Consider the following 16483-nt stretch of genomic DNA (forward strand, 5'->3'; position numbering starts at 1 on the left):
GGGCCACTCATGGGGCCCGGGCTGACAAAGGCCTCTCTGGGTCTGGGATGATGGGCTCTGACCTTGGGTCTCTTTTGGAATCTCTTGCCCCTAGATCATGCCGAGAGGAGGAAGTCTCTCCAAAAATCCCTTCCCTTTAGTTTCCTTCACCTCCCAGTGTCTTTCCTGATTGCTTATCTACAAGGGAGGTGGCAGGTCAACTTGGGTCCCAATTCTGACCTGGGCCCCCGTGAGCCGGGGGTCTCTGAGCAAATGGTTAAACCAGAGGATGATGTGCAGGCCCTTGGCTAGGCCCTGAGGGGACGCAGAGGTGTGTGGGCTGTGTCCCTGCACTAACAGGACTGACATTTTAGAGAGAGGTGGGGGTTCCCAGCTGAGAAGTGTGGGCCTCCCCGCCCCCCCCCCAGGTGTCATGGCTGGTCTCCGGGAGGCCCGTCCCTGAGCTGTTACGAGGGTAAGGAGGGGCCGGGGGACCAGGGGCACTGCTGTGGTGGGAGGCACAGTCTCCTTCCCCGACACCCTTAGAGGTGGGATCTTGCCTTGCTGAGCCTCTGGGGGCTGGACCCCAGATCTCACTGGAGCTTCCCTCTGAGCCGCCACAAGTTTGGCTTTAGCTTTCTACAGACTTGCTGTGCTATGACTTACCTCCTCTGTGCTTCTCTGGACACAGTGGCCTGCTGCCTCCTCTCATATCCAACTTTTTAAGAGAAGATGGTAGATATAAAAAGTGGGGAAAGACATGCCCATTGGGCACTTAGGTTGGGGGATCCGGGCTGTTGGGCCTGCCAGACCTTCTCTTAGGCCCCAGACATCCCGCTCGGTGCCCATCTCCTATCCCTGTCCCCAGACCAACCAAGACCTATCATTCCTGGGGCCCCAAAGGCAACAACCCCCTCCTCCCACCAAGCTGTGAATGCCTCAGAATGCCTCAGTTATGCATTTCTGACGGCCCCATGCACCTGCCACCAGCCCAGGCCGCCGTGTCATACGCAGCCTGGGATGAGGACGAAACCCAGTGACACAGACCCTGTCTTCTTTCCCACGTGCGCTCCCCCCACCCCAATGTGAGGTGATTCCCTTTCCTCTTCCCCGAGCCAGATCTCCCTGGAGCTGCAGGGGTGGGGGAGTGTGGGAGGAGTTCCAAGAGCAGACTTGTCACCTTCTCCTTTCTTGTGTCCCCAGGAGCCATGAGGTGCCACGCCGCCTCCAGCTGCCTCGTGGCCTGGCTGTTTGTGTTGACCTCTGGATGCTGGGGTAAGTCCAATCCTCTGCCCTTCCTGCCCCACGGGGTCTGTGCTCTGGGGCAGGGGCTGGGAGAGGGCTGCTCCGGGCCTGCAGACCTTGCCTTGCTGTGCGTGTGAGCAGGCAGACACTTCCCTCTGTGGCCTCGGTGGCTGTAGCACTTCCAGGGCTGAAAATACCAGCCTCCCTGAGAGGGAAAAGGAGGAGCCTTAGAAGGAGTGAGCTCCTGGGGCAGGAGGCATCTGTGCCGCCAACCGTCCTCGTGGGATGCAAGGCCTGGCCTCAGTTCTCTTCAGTTTCCCAGCTGTCGTGTGAGCACCCGCCATGTGACACTATGTGTGTCTGTGGTGCCCGGCTCCGGGGTGTGCAAGCAATGGGTCACGCTCAAGGAGCCCAGAGCCTAGCTGGGGAGGAAGACACAGCCAGGATTTACCACATAGACTACAGGTGAGCAGAGTGGTACTGAAGGATGGACCCAGCTCCAGAGAAGCCCCTCAGGAGAAAAGACTCATTGGAACAGGAGGGACCCAGCTGGAGGGAAAGGTTTCATCTGGGCTTTGAAGCCTGAGAAGTAGTTTTAGAGGAGGGGAGCAGGAGGAAGGGAATCCGGAGGAGGGAACGGCCTGAGCAAAAGCGTGGCGGTGAGGAACTCTTTCACCTTGCGGGGGGAGGGGTGCATGGGGGACCCGCCCTCCTTCCCCTGCCCTTGCAGTAGGCAGATGCGTGTCCACTCCGGTGCCCATAGAGGAGACCGGGAAAGACCCGGGCATGTGCCTGTCCCTTGGCTTTCAGACAGCTGGTGGCAAGGAGCAAAGCAGCTCTGGGCTGCACTGAAGGGAGGCCAGGACTGCAGGCATGGCTGGCCAGTGTCTCCTGAAGCAGGGTGTCCCCGGGGAGGAGCTGTGGGCACAGGGTGCCTGGTGATGTGGGCAAACACATTCCTGAGTGAGGCCAGCTCCCTCGACAACCCCAAGGAGTCGGGGAGTCTCTGGAGGAAGCCAGCCTCACGCGGGCCTCCCGACAGTCCCCTGAAGGTCCCCTCTCCTGGCCCCTGAGTTTGGAAGGCTCTCTGCTGGAGTGCCTCTGTGATGGGGAGCTCACTCCCATCCAGGCAGCCTGGGATTACAATGTAGGCTCACAGACTCTCGGGGCAGAGCCAGAGGGGCTCTCAGATCCTCTCTCAACTCTGGGCTGACTTTGCAGGGAAACCGAGACCTGGAGGAGCAGCTGGTCCAAGGCCGTGCAAAGCAGGGCGTGGCTGAGCCTCTGTTAGGGTCTCTGATCTTCCGTGGGTTAGCACTCCCCACCTGCCCTCTGAGCCCCATTTGGGGAGGTCTTCATGGGAACACCCAAGACAGCTCTGACCCTCTGGCTCTGCTGTATGGTAGAAGCCAGGACACTCTCCTCAGTCTCCCCAGGGGCTCTGTGACCTTGGACGAACATGCCCTTCCCCCTGCTGTGAAGAAGAAATACAGATGTAAAAATAAAACAGGTGCCGAGAGCTCAGCTGTATTCTCAGCAGAGGTGGCAGCTTCCTCCTGAGCCCTGGGGATGGAACATGGCTCGTGCGTCTCAGGCGGGTACGAGGGAGCAGCACGGGGCCAGGACTCCTGGGTTCCAGCCCCCCTTCACCAGTGGCCTCCCTGGGGCAGTGTCTTAGCCACTCTGTCCTTCAGCTTTCTTATCTCTAAAGTCAGAAGGACCACAGGACTCCCCTCCTTCAGTTGTCAGGATGATCGGTTGGGTTCATGTACATATTAAGACCTTAGAATAGCATCTGGTACGTGTTAGGTCCTAAGTACGTGTTAGCTCTTGATTATGAGCTCTTTCTCCGGGGGAAGCAAACTGGGGCACAGAAAACAGGAAAGTTGAGCAAATTGCCTGAGACCACCCAGCAACTCTGTGGCAAAGCCGCCCTGCTTGGGGGCTAGTTGGCTTTGCGTGTATGTGAGGGGCACGCGCTCTCTCTCTCACTCCTGGGTACTGTCCCCTCTTCCCCGTCCCTGTCTGAGGTGGCCAGTGTTAATTCCTTTGGTACGGTGAGACCATGGCTGACTTAGGGACTGAAAAGCACCCTCTTTGCACCCTGCCCTTCCAACACCCGCCCTGACCACTAACCCTTCCGCAGACCATCCCCCATCACCTCTCCCCGCTTTGCTTTCACCTGAACCACAGCCTTAGTGGATCTTTCCTCCCATCCTGGGCTGTCAGCGATGGGTCAGTCTCACGGACTAACCACCCTAGTTGTCAACCCCCCTTATCAGCCTGTCCTGTTCTCTCTGCTAAAGCTTCCCCTCCTTCTCCTCAGCCTCTGTGGGCCGGTTGGGAAGGTAGGAAGTGAAGGACTGAGCCGGTATGCCCTGCCCCATCCCCGTGTGGCCTGGCCCCAGGGCCTCCTGCTGGTCCTGCTGTTGGTTCCCAGGAAGGGGGCATGGGGGCTCCTGATGGTAGGGCTACCAGCACTCGGGCCCGACAGCAACACGTCAGGCCCCCAGGATGTTGAGGGCCTGCACTGCGGCCACTGTGACAGTGACACAGTGCACAGGACACCTCTGGCAGGGGTGCAGGATGGGAGGGTCCTGTGGGGCTTTTATCCTGAAGCTTGGAAATGGGGGCTGGACAGAAAGATTTGCCCAAGACCACACAGCAGCGACTGTCACGGAGCTCATGAGGCCTCTAGCTTTGTCCTCTCTGCCCAGTGCTCCTTCCCTGTCAGGGGGCTTCCCACGACCTGGATCTCAGTGTGAGCCACTAGGCCTCTTGCCCCCATCAGTGATCAGAGAACTGGGGAGGCAGGTGTGGGCTGGATCCTTGCCCAGCTGCTTCCAGGCTCTGGCACTTCCCAGTGCTCGTCAAGCCCGAGGAGGAATCCCTGTCCCATGACCCTGAGTGAAGTCAGTGCTCCCTGGCCTGGCATCCCCACACTGCGTCTGGCGTCAGTCATTCTGGGATCAGGTGCCCTGGGCCAGTACACTGCCCTCCTCCATGCCTTTCCGGGATCTTCTTCATCCAGCAGCAGCAGTAGCTCCTCGAGTGCTGTTCTCTGTGAGCCTCCCTGCTCCCTTCGCCCCTCAGGCCTGTGGTGGTGAGAAGCTCAGTGCTGGGCATTGTTTGCCATCTTCAGAGCTGGTGGACTCCTCTCTTCTGTGTAGGGAACAATCAGTGAGGGTGGCCGGGGGAGGCAGGGAGACGCCCCCAGGACAGAGTGAGCACTGGATGGAAGCTCATGGGGGACCGGGGTGTGTGGGGCGTGGGGGGCATGGGAAGCCTGGACTCTCCATCACCGAAGTCCCTGTGCCCCCTCTCCTTGGGTATCCACTCACAGTCCAGCCTGGATAGAGGTCTCAGAGCTCCTGAGACAGCCGTTTTGCCTCGGGAGGACAGAGGCTCAGTGCCTGGGCAGTGTTTTTTAAGAGAACAAGTAACCTGTCCATGAGCCCCTTTCCCCACCTCCCAGCCCTCCCAGTCTCTGGGCGCTGCCCTGGCCACCCAGGGCCGCAGGCCACTGGAGGCAGCAGGACTGTTCTAAGAACGCTGGCCCTGCTCGGTATGTACAGGGGATACGTGCCCCCGAGGCCTTGCCAGCTACCCGTGCAGGGCTCTCTGCAGCTGATTATTGGCAGGTCCTGTAAAAGAAAATCTTAAAGTGAATAATGCTGCTGCAGGCGATTTTTTCCCTTGCTGGTTTCCCTCCCCCAGCTGCCCAAGCCCACCGCCGTATTCTCTGGGCACCCCTGAGCCTTCTCCCTGAGTCCAGCCTGCTTCCCATACTGGAGCCCAAGGCTTTCTCTTGGCGATCCGAAGCAGCCCGTCATTAATACCAGTATTAATAGTAGCCACCCTTTATCCAAAGCTGGCTGGGTGCTGGCGCATGGCGCTAAGTGCTTTACGTATGTAATCTCACTTAATCCTCAGGATGACCGTGAAGTAAGTCTTACTGTTGCTATTTTACACCTGAGTACACTGAGGCATGGGTAGATCTCGCAGCTAGAAGGAAGCACAGCAAAGTTCCAAACAAAGACAAGGCCCTTGACTAGTGGCCTCTTTCTGAGGCTGTTATATGTGCGAGGGGCTCTGGATTCCTGGCATGAGAGGGTGGAGGAATGTATATGAGTGCATGTTTATGGTAATGGCGATCAAGGAGGGCTTCTTGGAAGAAGGGGCATCTGTGATGAAACTTGAAAGATGACTAGGACTTGGACTGGTGAAGGCAAAAGAGTCAGCAGTCCTCACCAGGAAGCGAGATTAAGGCCAGAATGTTTGAGGGATCAGAAATGGCATCGTTCTGGGGCGCCTGGGTGGCTCAGTGGGTTAAGCCGCTGCCTTCAGCTCAGGTCATGATCTCGGGGTCCTGGGATCGAGTCCTGCATTGGGCTCTCTGCTCAGCGGGGAGCTTGCTTCCCTCTCTCTCTCTCTCTCTGCCTGCCTCTCTGTCTACTTGTGATCTCTCTCTGTCAGATAAGTGAATAAAATCTTAAAAAAAAAAAAAAAAGAAATGGCATCATTCTGAGCAGATTTAGGGGGAGGAGGAAAAGATGCCACCCTCTGCCCCCCCCACCCCCAACTAGGAACCATCTCAGGCGGGAGGGGCAAGTGCTCTTCCTCGGCTCCAGCCTTCTCACTTCCCAGGAGCTGGCCTCTGTTCTCCAGGCAGTCACAGGCCTTGAGAGAGCCCCAGGCCAGCAGAAATGGGGATCGGGAGGGCTGTGTCCCGTGCCTGTTGAGGAAGTCCCCGGAGGACCCAGCGGGAGCTGCTTAGGGCAGCACAGTGTCAGCCCTGTATAAGCCAGACCCGCTACCCACTGGTTGGCAGGGGTGGAAGAGGAAGTGCCCTCCTCACTCGCGTACTTCCGGGTGTCTTCCCACACCAACAACCAGTTCTTCAATTTTCCGGATACCGAGTGGGTGTCTGACTTACATTCAGTCTGACTCTATCTGGCGTTAGTGTCAGATCATACAGAGTTAAGGGTTCAGGCCTACAAGATCACCCCCACTTCACAGCCAGTCCCAGGTCCCAGGTCCCCTGTGCTCTGACCTACCAGTCCTAAGTCAGTGGTTCCTTTGACCACCTCCCCACAACCCCTCCTCAGGTTTGATCAGCTGGAATGACTCTCAAAACTCAGGGAGGCATGTTGCTTACATTTACTGGGTTAAACAAAGAGTACAGCTCAGGGGCGGCCAGACAGAGCGGGGTTGAGGGCAGTGGGAACCTTCCATGTCCTCGCTAGGGGCCCCACCCTCCCAGCACGGAGCTATATTCACCTCCTGGAAACTTCTCTGATCTCTTAAATCTCTAGCCTCCTCCCCTCCCTGCAGGTCCAGCTGGGGCTAAAAGTGCCCACTGTCTATCTAGTTGGTCTTTCTGCCACCAGCCCCATCCGAGGTTCCCTCACTAGCGTAAACTCAGCTGTGCTCAAAAGGGCCTCCCTACAAAGGACAAAAGACACTCCTCTCACTCCGAAAATTCTAAGGCATTTTGGAGTTCTGTGCCAGGAACTTGGACAAAGACTATATATATATATATATATATATATATATATATATATATATTTTAAGATTTTATTTGACACAGAGAGAGAGATCACAAGTAGTGAGAGAGGCAGGCACAGAGTAGGGGAAGCAGACTCCCCGCCAAGCAGAGAGCCCAATGCGGGGCTTGATCCCAGGACCTCGAGATCATGACCTGAGCTGAAGGCAGAGACTTAACCCAGGTGCCCCCCAAATATATTTTCTATTATACCACACTACTGAAGACCATTGAGAGGGGGCTTGGGTGACAGGTAAACCCGGCCTCGGGGAGGCCTCATGTGGGGGACTTGTGGTGTGAAGGGCTCCTACCGGTACTGCCCCAGTTCCCTCCAGACCCGGCCCTTACCCCAAGGCCGTCACAGAGTGGTACAGGGCCAAACACCCAGGGGCCCCGTAAGGCCTAGGCCACTGACTCACTGTGTGACCCTGGGCCAGTGACTGCGGATCCCCTACAAGCCTTGTTCTCCCCAGCAGTAAGATGGGGACAGGATAGCCCTGGCTGTCCTGCGAAGATGGAGGGAGAGAAGGTCCCATAGATGGTAGTTCTTTTGACACCCCGTGGGATGGGCTGGCTACGCCTTCCCGTGACAGATGGCTGCTGAGAGCCCCCGAGTGCCATGCCCTGCTCTGGGGCACAGCCTGGGGCCTCGACACGCATACCCGCCACCTGCTGCCATGCGGCCTGGCAGGAATATGACATGTGTGTGACTTGAAATTTTCTAGGAGCTGCATTAGAAAAGAAACTCATTTTTTTTTTTAAAGATTTTATTTATTTATTTGACAGAGAGAGATCACAAGTAGACAGAGAGGTAAGCAGAGAGAGAGAGGGAAGCAGGCTCCCCGCTGAGCAGAGAGCCTGATGCGGGACTCGATCCCAGGACCCTGAGATCATGACCTGAGCCGAAGGCAGCGGCTTAACCCACTGAGCCACCCAGGCGCCCAAGAAACTCATTTTAATAATAAGTTCCATCCAATATATCCGCAATATTTTCATTTCAATACGTCATCCATATCTAAGGTTAATGGGATATTTTATACCCATTTTTTTCATAGTCTTTTTTTCAAGTCTTTGCAGCCCTGCCTGTATTTCATGCTTCAGCACGTCTCCATGTGGTGCCCAGGGTGCCAGGGCCGCATGGCGCTGGTGGTCTCGATGACTGTAGGATCTCCCCACCCGCATTATTCCCCATTTACCTCGAGGCTGGATGGGGACTCGCTGGGTCCTAGGAAGGTGCCCGTGGCGCTGGGTGCAGGTTCCACACCCTCTGCGGCCCCCACTCCGTGTCTCCTTCCAGAAGCTGGCCTGAAGGTACTTTACTGACGCTCTTGTCCTCTGACCTCCAGGCCAGGTGAACCGACTGCCCTTCTTCATCAACCACTTCTTTGACACGTACCTGCTGATCAGCGAGGACACGCCTGTGGGTGAGTTGGTACAGGGGCCACTGGACGGTGGGGTGGGTTCAGCTCCCCCAAGTGAAGGGGATCCTAGAGATGGAGGCCATGTTCCACCCATCACTGGAGACTCTTCCATAATGTTCGTATGGCCTCTCCTTGGTTGTCCCCGGGGATGGGACACTCACTACTTCCTAGGGCTACTCCTTCCAACACAGGGGAGTTTGAAATATCCAAGGATTTGTCACATTGAGCCCAAGGTGTTTGACTTTTACTCCTGCACTCATTTTTTTTTTAAAGTTATATATATATATATATATATATATTTAAAGATTTTATTTATTTATTTGACAGACAGAGGTCACAAATAGGCAGAGAGGTGGGCAGAGAGAGAGAGGAGAAAGCAGGCTCCCCAAGGAGTGGAAAGCCCGATGCGGGGCTCGATCCCAGGACCCTGAGACCATGACCTGAGCCGAAGGCAGAGGCTTTAACCCAGTGAGCCACCCAGGCGCCCTCCTGCACTCATTTTGTTCTACAAGTGGCTCGTTCCTCTTCTCTGTGAAATTTTAAAGAAGGCAGCCGTCATAGAGTTTGTTGTGTAGCCTTTTGTACTTGGCTGTGATCGCTGAGTTTTCTGCATTGAGTGTGCCTGTTTTGGTCATGAGGAAAAAAAAATCGGGCTGTTTAGGAGGTGATCATGAGCATACCTTTCCACCCCAGCTTGAGTCACTTCATGACCCAGCTCTGCGCTCGTTCCTCTTCCGGAGCGCCTGGCTTCTGTACCTGCGGCTAGAGATGGGCACACATTGCCCTGTGGTGTCCACTCGGCTCTGAGGACCAGAAGTGTCTCAAGAAATGGGGGTTCCTGGAACAAACCCATCTTGCCGCCATGCTGATGGGAAGACTCTTGTTCCTGGGAGCTCGCTTGCAAACAGCGGGGCCTGGAAAGGTCCCGCCTCCAGCCACATTCCCTCCTCCATATTCATTCTTGTGGGTGTCACTGTAGGGAAAGTGCCTGTCATCTGCAGCTTCTCTCTCTCGGGTCTGGGGGTGGGGGTGGGCACCAGAAGCAGCGTACATCTGGGGTTGGCCTGGTGCATCTTTCTGGAGTGTCACTTGTCCTTGAAAATGAAGTGGGATGGCAAGCAGGGGGGAGGGGTGTGAAGGTATTGAACACATAGGTCATTTTTAAACACTCTTTTATCTAAAATCAAATGTAGTTGTGTGATGGAGGAGATGCAAAATTCTTCAAAGAGAATCTCTGCTTGAAGAGGGGAGCCTTAGCAGGCTCCAGACTCTCTCCTGCTCTTTGGGGGGCATGAAAGCAGCTCCTGAAGACACCTTTCCTTCCAGTCTTCCTGATGGAAGCTTTTTTCCAGGTGGGGACAGGGCATAGCAGGTGTGTTTCTGACTATTGTGGGGATTGTCCCCACCGCCCAGGGCCATTTCATTTCTAGGGCCCATGGTGGGGTGGTGGTGGGGGGGCTCTGTGGAATGTGACAGTTTTTCTGGTGACTAGCCGCCCCCTTGGATCAGCACTGAAAGGCTGGATTTGTGGATGTAGGTATTTAAAGGTCCTCCAAGAAGGAGGCTGCCTGTCTCTCTGGAATGTTCTTTCACAGGCTTACTATCCTCCTGGTGGGGGGGGGGGGGTGGAGAGCGTACCTAGAAGTCTCTTGGGGGTGCTGCTGAGCTATTTTCTCCCTCTGGGGTTGTGTCAGGACCCGTTTGTGGGCTTCTGGATTCATCTGGGGTTTCTCCCCACACCTAGGCCTAGCATGGGGCCAGTGCTGAGAGAGGAGAGCAGGTGTCTGGTTTGTGCGGCTCAGGAAATGAAGGAATGTTAGCAGCCTTCGTCATCATTAGGGGCTTCCTCAGTTTATCAGACGTGGAGGGCATGCACCCTCTGTGCTAGGCCTGGCCGCCGTGCTCCCAGATAGGAATTGGATGAGGGCATAAACAAGTCAACCTCAGGCTGATGGGGGCCGGGCTGGATATCTGAATTAGTCCCGGTAGAGGATTGAAGGAGGAAGGGGTGTCCCTCTGGAGACAGAGCAGAGGCAGGTAGGAGCAGGAGAGGATCTGGGGAGGTGATGGGCCTCAAGCAGAGACCCAAAGGTCTCCCTTTCCTTCCTTCCCACACTGTTTCCTGCAGCTGACTTTCAGAAGGGTCTGTTTTGACTCCATCTGTGGTGGAGGGAATACATTAGCGACAGGTGGGCCATTGAGGCAGAGGTGTGGCCGAGCCACTAATGGACCAGGGGAAGGCAGCTCCAGGTCAGCTGTGCTGGCTCCATCCACCCCAGCTGTGAGCCTGCCCAGCTCCAAGTGTGGGGTTCACAGAGGCCTGAGGACTGGAAAGGTGGGGGGTGGGGAGGATAGCGGTCGGCCAGTGCTGATAGTGATGAGCCCTAGGCCCATGCCCCCACCGCAGGGAGTCCTCCAGCAGGCCCTGCTCTAGCTACCTTTGGCTCTGGTTCTTGATTGTCTTCTGCAAATGCTAGCATCGATCGGCTTCCAGGAATAACTGTTAGGACACGGCCCCATTAAGGTTGCGCCGGGCAGTCCCAGCAGGGGCGTCCGTCTGGTGCAATGGGGATTGATTCTTGGCTCTGGGGGACCGTAGGAATGAGAGAGAGCTCAGTGAGCTGGAAGACAGCTCAGTTCCTCTCTCTGGGCAGGGGCTGGTGCTGAGCTGGCTCTTACCCTCCTTGTTCCTCCTTTCCTTTGGCATCAAGATCAGGCAGGAAGCTCTGGCTTGAAAAGCATGAATTCAGTTTTTGTTCCTCACTGTGTGGCATTGGGCACAACGCTGGCCCTCTCTGGGCCTTACCTCCCATCTCACCAGTGAGAGAGCATTAGAAAGATGGGCCCTGTGGGCTTTAGCTTGGGTAGTCCTACTAGCCCGGTGTATCTCCAGGTCCTCAGATAACAGGCCTGGGGACCTTCCCTGAGTGCTGTCACCTCTGTGGCCCTGGGCCATTCAGAAGTTGATGTGGACCCACGCGGTTGGGGCAGATGCAGGCCTTGGACCGGCAGAGGCCAGGGCGAGGGTAGGGGTTGAAACAGCTTGTCCAAGGGGCTGGACCTCTGCTTGCTGTGTGGAACAGGGTGGCCCAGAGACTTGACCTGGAGGCTTGGCTCTCACTGGCCCTTTGCTTTCTGAACGCCAGTGTTCCAGCCTGTAAAATGGGGATGGGAGGGCCCCCTCTTTGGATTCCATACCTGGAGTGTTTTGTTACTGAAAGGAAGGCCTATGTGTGGCCCAAGGATGACTGGTTGAGCTGTCCTGCCAACCACAGCTTTGCGGTAGGGACAGACAAGTGCAGAGAGGAACTGGGTCTAGCGGGCTGGTCAATACCAGTGACTTGGAGGCAGAGCCCAAGCCAGTCTGAAAGTGGAGGTCAGAGCTGTGGGTAGCTCTGGGGCTGATTATCTGGCTTCTGCTTAATGCACGATGATGGGGAGCTCATGATTCTTATAAGACATGGGCTGTGGGACAGTTCTGGGGATGAAAAGTTTTTCCTAATATTAATCTGAAATCTGTCCCTGGAACTCCCACCCACTGAGCCTGATTCGGACCACTGGAGCCTTACAGATTAATAATAATAACATATGATGCACTATATATGTATAATACATATTATTATAATAACTATGTTTATTGAGTGCTTGGGGTAACGTACAGTGTTTTAACTAACGTGTCTTCAGATTCCTTTTAAGAATCGGAGTAGAGTTGCCTGCAGGCTCTTTGGGTTTGCAGTTTCTGCGAATGTTCTCTCTCGGGCTGGAGACTGAGACTGGGATTCAGCGCAAACCTTCTGAGCCTTTCCATTCTCTACGTGCCCGCCTCAGCCCAGCCCGCAGTGTGGGGAGCGGAGCATATGGGGAGCAGAGTGGGAGGGCGCAGCTTGGCCATCCCAGGTCTCTTGTGGAGGCTTACACGTCATGTCGCTCTATCTCCTCACCCATCTCCAGTTCCAATTCCCTCTGCCTGATGTTCTTTTTGAGGACCATCTCCCAGCCAGGGAAGACAGGAGCCAAATGATGTCATTAGGTAGCTCTGCTCCAACCGCGGCCCCCAGCCTGTTAACATTCAGGGCCCCCTTGTCCCTGTGTGTCTTGCTGCAGATGTGACTATCTGTCACTGGCAGCCGAGCCATCCTGGGAGGGGCAGAGCGAGGGCAGGTCAAGGACTCCATGCCTGCTTGGGCTGGTAGCCTCGCCCCCACAGTGGCCCCAGCTGTCAGCAGTGTATGGCCACATGGTACCTTTAGGATGAGGGATGGGTGCTTCTTGATGCTGTCTCCAGGTGACCTCCTGAATCCACTCCAGACACTCACCAGTATGGCCCACGTCAAGTTCACCAACAATCTCCAGGTGGCTCAAGCCAGTCCTCAATTCTCAGACCTGTGGCCTTCCGGCTGTCGGTCTTCTCTTCTAGTCGTCAGCTCTCTGGCTGTTCCTTAGCCTCCAATATGCCTCCTGCCTCTCTGAGTGCTGCAGGGCCCTGGACCCAGCTCCTGTATGCCTTTCCCATGTTCTAGCCCTATGGCCATTTCCTCTGGTCTCATGGCTTCAGGTCCTGTCTGTATGCTGGCAATTCAGAGCCTTCTGTTTCCTTCCTGGGCCTCCTCACAGAAGACGTTCCAGACTTGCATGCCCACCTCTATGCTCAGCGTTTCTACTTGGGTGTCGGAAGGGCTCCCAGCCTCAGTGTGCCCGGGCCAGACTCCTGCCCTTCCCCCAGACCCCACTTCCCCTGCAGGCTTGCCCGTCTCAGTTGCACCTGCATCCCACCCCCACCCTGGATTGCTCAGGCTAGAAACTCGGGGTCATCCGGTGCCTTCCCTTTCTCCTTCAGCTTACATCAGCAAACCCTGTTGGCTCCACTTTCAAAATATTTCCAGAATCTTCTCACTTCTTGCCCCTTCGGCCCCTGCCCCCACAGTCCAGGCCTGGATTAGCCCAGCAGCTTCTTAATGGTCTCTGGGGTCTCCCTGTCCCCTTGGCCAGCTACAGCCTTTCCCCATCTCTGCAGCCAAGGGGTCAAGGGGTGCTTTTGAAGCCAAGGCAAAGCCCCTCATGGGGTGTGCTCAAGTTCCGCATCGCACTTGGAATGAAAATGACACAAAGGCTGACGGACGTCCAGTTCCCTGTCAGACTTCATCTCCTCCCCTGTCCCCTACTCACTCTACCCTGTGCAGCTCTGCAAGCATGAAAGGCGGGTTCCCCACCTCAGTCTTGCAGTGGCTACTCCTGCTGCTTGGAACATGGTGAGTGAGCCTCCGCTGGTCAGTCTGGTCAGTTCAGATGTTGCCCCATCCCTGCAGCCTTCCTGGGTTTCTCCAGGCAGGATTCAAGTGCTGCTTTCTTTCCTGTTAGTCCCAGTCACAGTGCTCTTGTGGCTCTGTTGTTCATCTGCCTCCTCTGTTGCACTGTCATTGCCTCCGGGTGGCCCGGACCATCTCCATGTCCCCAGAACCCAGCTCCGGGCCTGGCTTGAGCCTGGGGCTCAGGGCGCATGGAGGAAGGAGTGAGGTTAGTGCACGTGTGTGGGGGGACTCCAACTGGCAGGGGCTGGAGCTGGCTCGGTGCTGGCTCACCCTCCCTCCTGCAGTCTCAGCCCAGGTGCTCCCCTCCCAAGAGTGTCAGGAGTGAGGTGTTGGTGATGACAGGGATGGCTGCCCAGGAAGTGGGCCCGGGAGAGCGTGTGCCCCAGATGGCACAGACGCTGTGCGTGCCTGTGCTTGTGAATGACGATGCTCGCCTGTGCTGAGGTCATGTTTTTATCATTCCAGCAGCCTGCCAGGGCTGCATGTGGTGTGTTTGGTGGGGACCCTCAGGGCTGACAGAGGAGCTCTGTAAGGGGTGGAGGACATCTAGTCCATCTCCCTTGGCCGTGACGTTGATCTTCATGTCTCAGCTCCTGCAGGGGGTGGTGTCCCCACCAACATCCTTCTATCCTGGTTCTAAACACCACCAGCCAAAAGCCACCCAAGGGCCTCACGAAAGGAGTGAGAATGTTTCAACACGGCCTGTCACCCACCACTCCCACAGGCGCCCCGATCTCCAGCCACGGGGCCACACTCAGCAGCCCAACACCTCCCCTCTGTCTCCCCACTGTGCCGTTCTGGCCCGCCCTTCGGCAGGAAGTGCTCTTCCCCTTCCTGCCTGGGGAATTCCCACTCCTCTCTCCCGGTGTAGCTCAGATGTCACCTGCTCTGTGAGTGCCCCCCCCCCCCCCGCCCTGCCCCCTGGCTTTGTATTCGCCTCTCTGCAAGCTCTCAGCGAGTATCCTCGTTATTTGTGGGCAACTCCCCATCGGCTGTTCATTTTTACTTACTACTTTTATTAATATCAACGTTACAATTAATTATAATTTTAGTCTCTATGTATAATGTAAGATGTGGACCGATAATATTAGCCAGCGTTTATTGACTGCCAGCCTCCTGCCAGGGCCTCCGATAAGGGTTCTCAACACCTGGCCTCCTGTAGCCCCCACGGGGAGCCTTGGAGAGGCGGGGTGTCTCCCACTGGCCCCCGAGCGAGCTGGGCCTGCGTGCGCCCTGTGCCTGGCACAGCGCGGGGTACGAAGACGACCTCAGCAGACACTGAGTGAGTCTAGAGGGATGATCAAAGAAGGCACGAGGTCGAGTGGATGCAGCATGGCTCGCTGAGCCCCCTCCCCTTGGCTCCCGGACCCTCCACTGGTCACTAAGGTCGCTGTACCAGGAGCCGACTTCCCCCCAGCAGACCTCCTCAGGATCCCTCAAAGCATCCCGAGCCACAGTTCAGGTGATAATACCCACGCTAATCACCTGCATGACTTAATTAGTCTTGTCAGGAGCCATTAAGGCAGGAGCCCGGGATTCATCAGGATGGATCGGGCCCAGCAGTGCCTGGCACCGCGGCCGGTCGGCGCTGATTAATTTGCCAGCAAATGCCATCAGTGCCCAGCTGTTCCGTCTGGACCCGAGGAGAGCAGTTGTCAGGTGGGCTGACCCCACAGTAGCGGTTGCAGGGATGGAGGAGCAGAGTGCCGGTGAGCACTGGGAATGGCTCCGCGGGGAGTCCCTACAGAGCTCTGAGCACCAGGACCACTGGGATGAATGGAGGGCCAGATCTGTGGGGCGTGGGGCTTCGAAGCAGACGTGGAGAGGGGTGGGTAGGAGGGGGTGTCTGGGAGGGGTTTCGACCTCTCCTGGGACCATTCCCTGTATGCAGTGTCCTAGAGGATGCTGTCCCTCTTCCCTGAGCCCCTCTCCCATTCTGTAAAGAGAAGAAATCATGTCTCAGGAGAGGGTGAAGGAATCACGGGGTGAGAATGGTTTCTCTCTTAACCAAAGGATTCCTTAGAACTGACACGGAGGAGAGGAGGTTCTGGTTCCCCAGAGCAGTTGGTTGGCAAGGGTCGGAGGCAAAGCCAGAGGCATGATGGGGCTGGAGGGAATTAGATATGGGGATTCCAGGGATAGAGTCCCAGGTATCGGGGGTGTGTGCCCTGCACATGGCTTGGGCTTTTCTGCCAACCACCTGTACAGAGGCTGTGTAGCCCGCTAGCCTATACCAATATAGAAAATATATAGTGTCTTAGACGATAATAATGCTAAGGAGAAATAATCATCTGTGGGTGAAGTTAGGTCCAAATGTAGACCTTGGGGAGATGTCACAGCCTGTGTTCATTTTCACCCCGCACCCAAAGGACCCTCTGAAGGCCTGTGATGAACAGCTTAGGGCCTCCTGCAAGGCAGCTCGATGACTACTGCCTTTGTCAGACACTCCCTGTTTCCATATGGGGAAACTGAGGCCCATGGTGGGGAGCATGCCCAAGGGCTCCAGAGACTGACTGTTGCATTCCAGACTGAAGACTGCCCAGACCCCACAGCCCAGCTGCAGAAGGGGCTGGAGGGGACTCTGCCCATGCAGGCACTGGGCTCCTGTGGGCTTGGGGACAAAGGGGTTGGTCAGCTTGGGAGCTTGGGACTTGAGATTTGGAGAAGGGGCCTCCCAGCTGCCACAGTCAGGGGTACAGTGCTTAAGGAAAGTAATGAGGGAGCCCAGAGGCTCCCTGGAGCTGTTGGCATTGGAAGGGGGATGGTGTAAGATTTTGGAGGGAAGAAGGTGACTCGCCCTCCGTCCAGATGATCAGACACTGGGACCCAAGGCATCCGGGGCCCTGTGTTCCTGGTGACCTCAGAATAGGGATTTTACTGTTCCTTCTAGGAGTAGGAGCAGGGTGACTCACAGGATCCCTGGAAGGGCCTGGAAACTTCTGTGGCCTTGTCTCCTCTCTGTCTTTCTTCAGGGTAACATAGGC

General features: G+C 56.2%; 1 protein-coding gene across 7 annotated transcripts in view; it reads left to right on the forward strand.

The window, feature by feature from the left end:
* The window catches only part of CDH23 (cadherin related 23), a 400055-nt gene that overhangs the window by 40889 nt on the left and 342683 nt on the right, over positions 1-16483 (forward strand). For all 7 annotated transcript variants that reach the window (XM_047702753.1, XM_047702755.1, XM_047702760.1 and 4 more), the window contains exons 2-3: positions 1183-1254; positions 8116-8193. In XM_047702753.1, coding sequence (XP_047558709.1) covers positions 1188-1254; positions 8116-8193 — 145 coding nt within the window. In that variant the 5' untranslated portion in view covers positions 1183-1187. The remainder of the gene's footprint in view (positions 1-1182; positions 1255-8115; positions 8194-16483) is intronic.

Source organism: Lutra lutra, chromosome 14 (assembly GCF_902655055.1).
Source record: "Lutra lutra chromosome 14, mLutLut1.2, whole genome shotgun sequence".
In the NCBI taxonomy this organism is placed as follows: domain Eukaryota; kingdom Metazoa; phylum Chordata; class Mammalia; order Carnivora; family Mustelidae; genus Lutra; species Lutra lutra.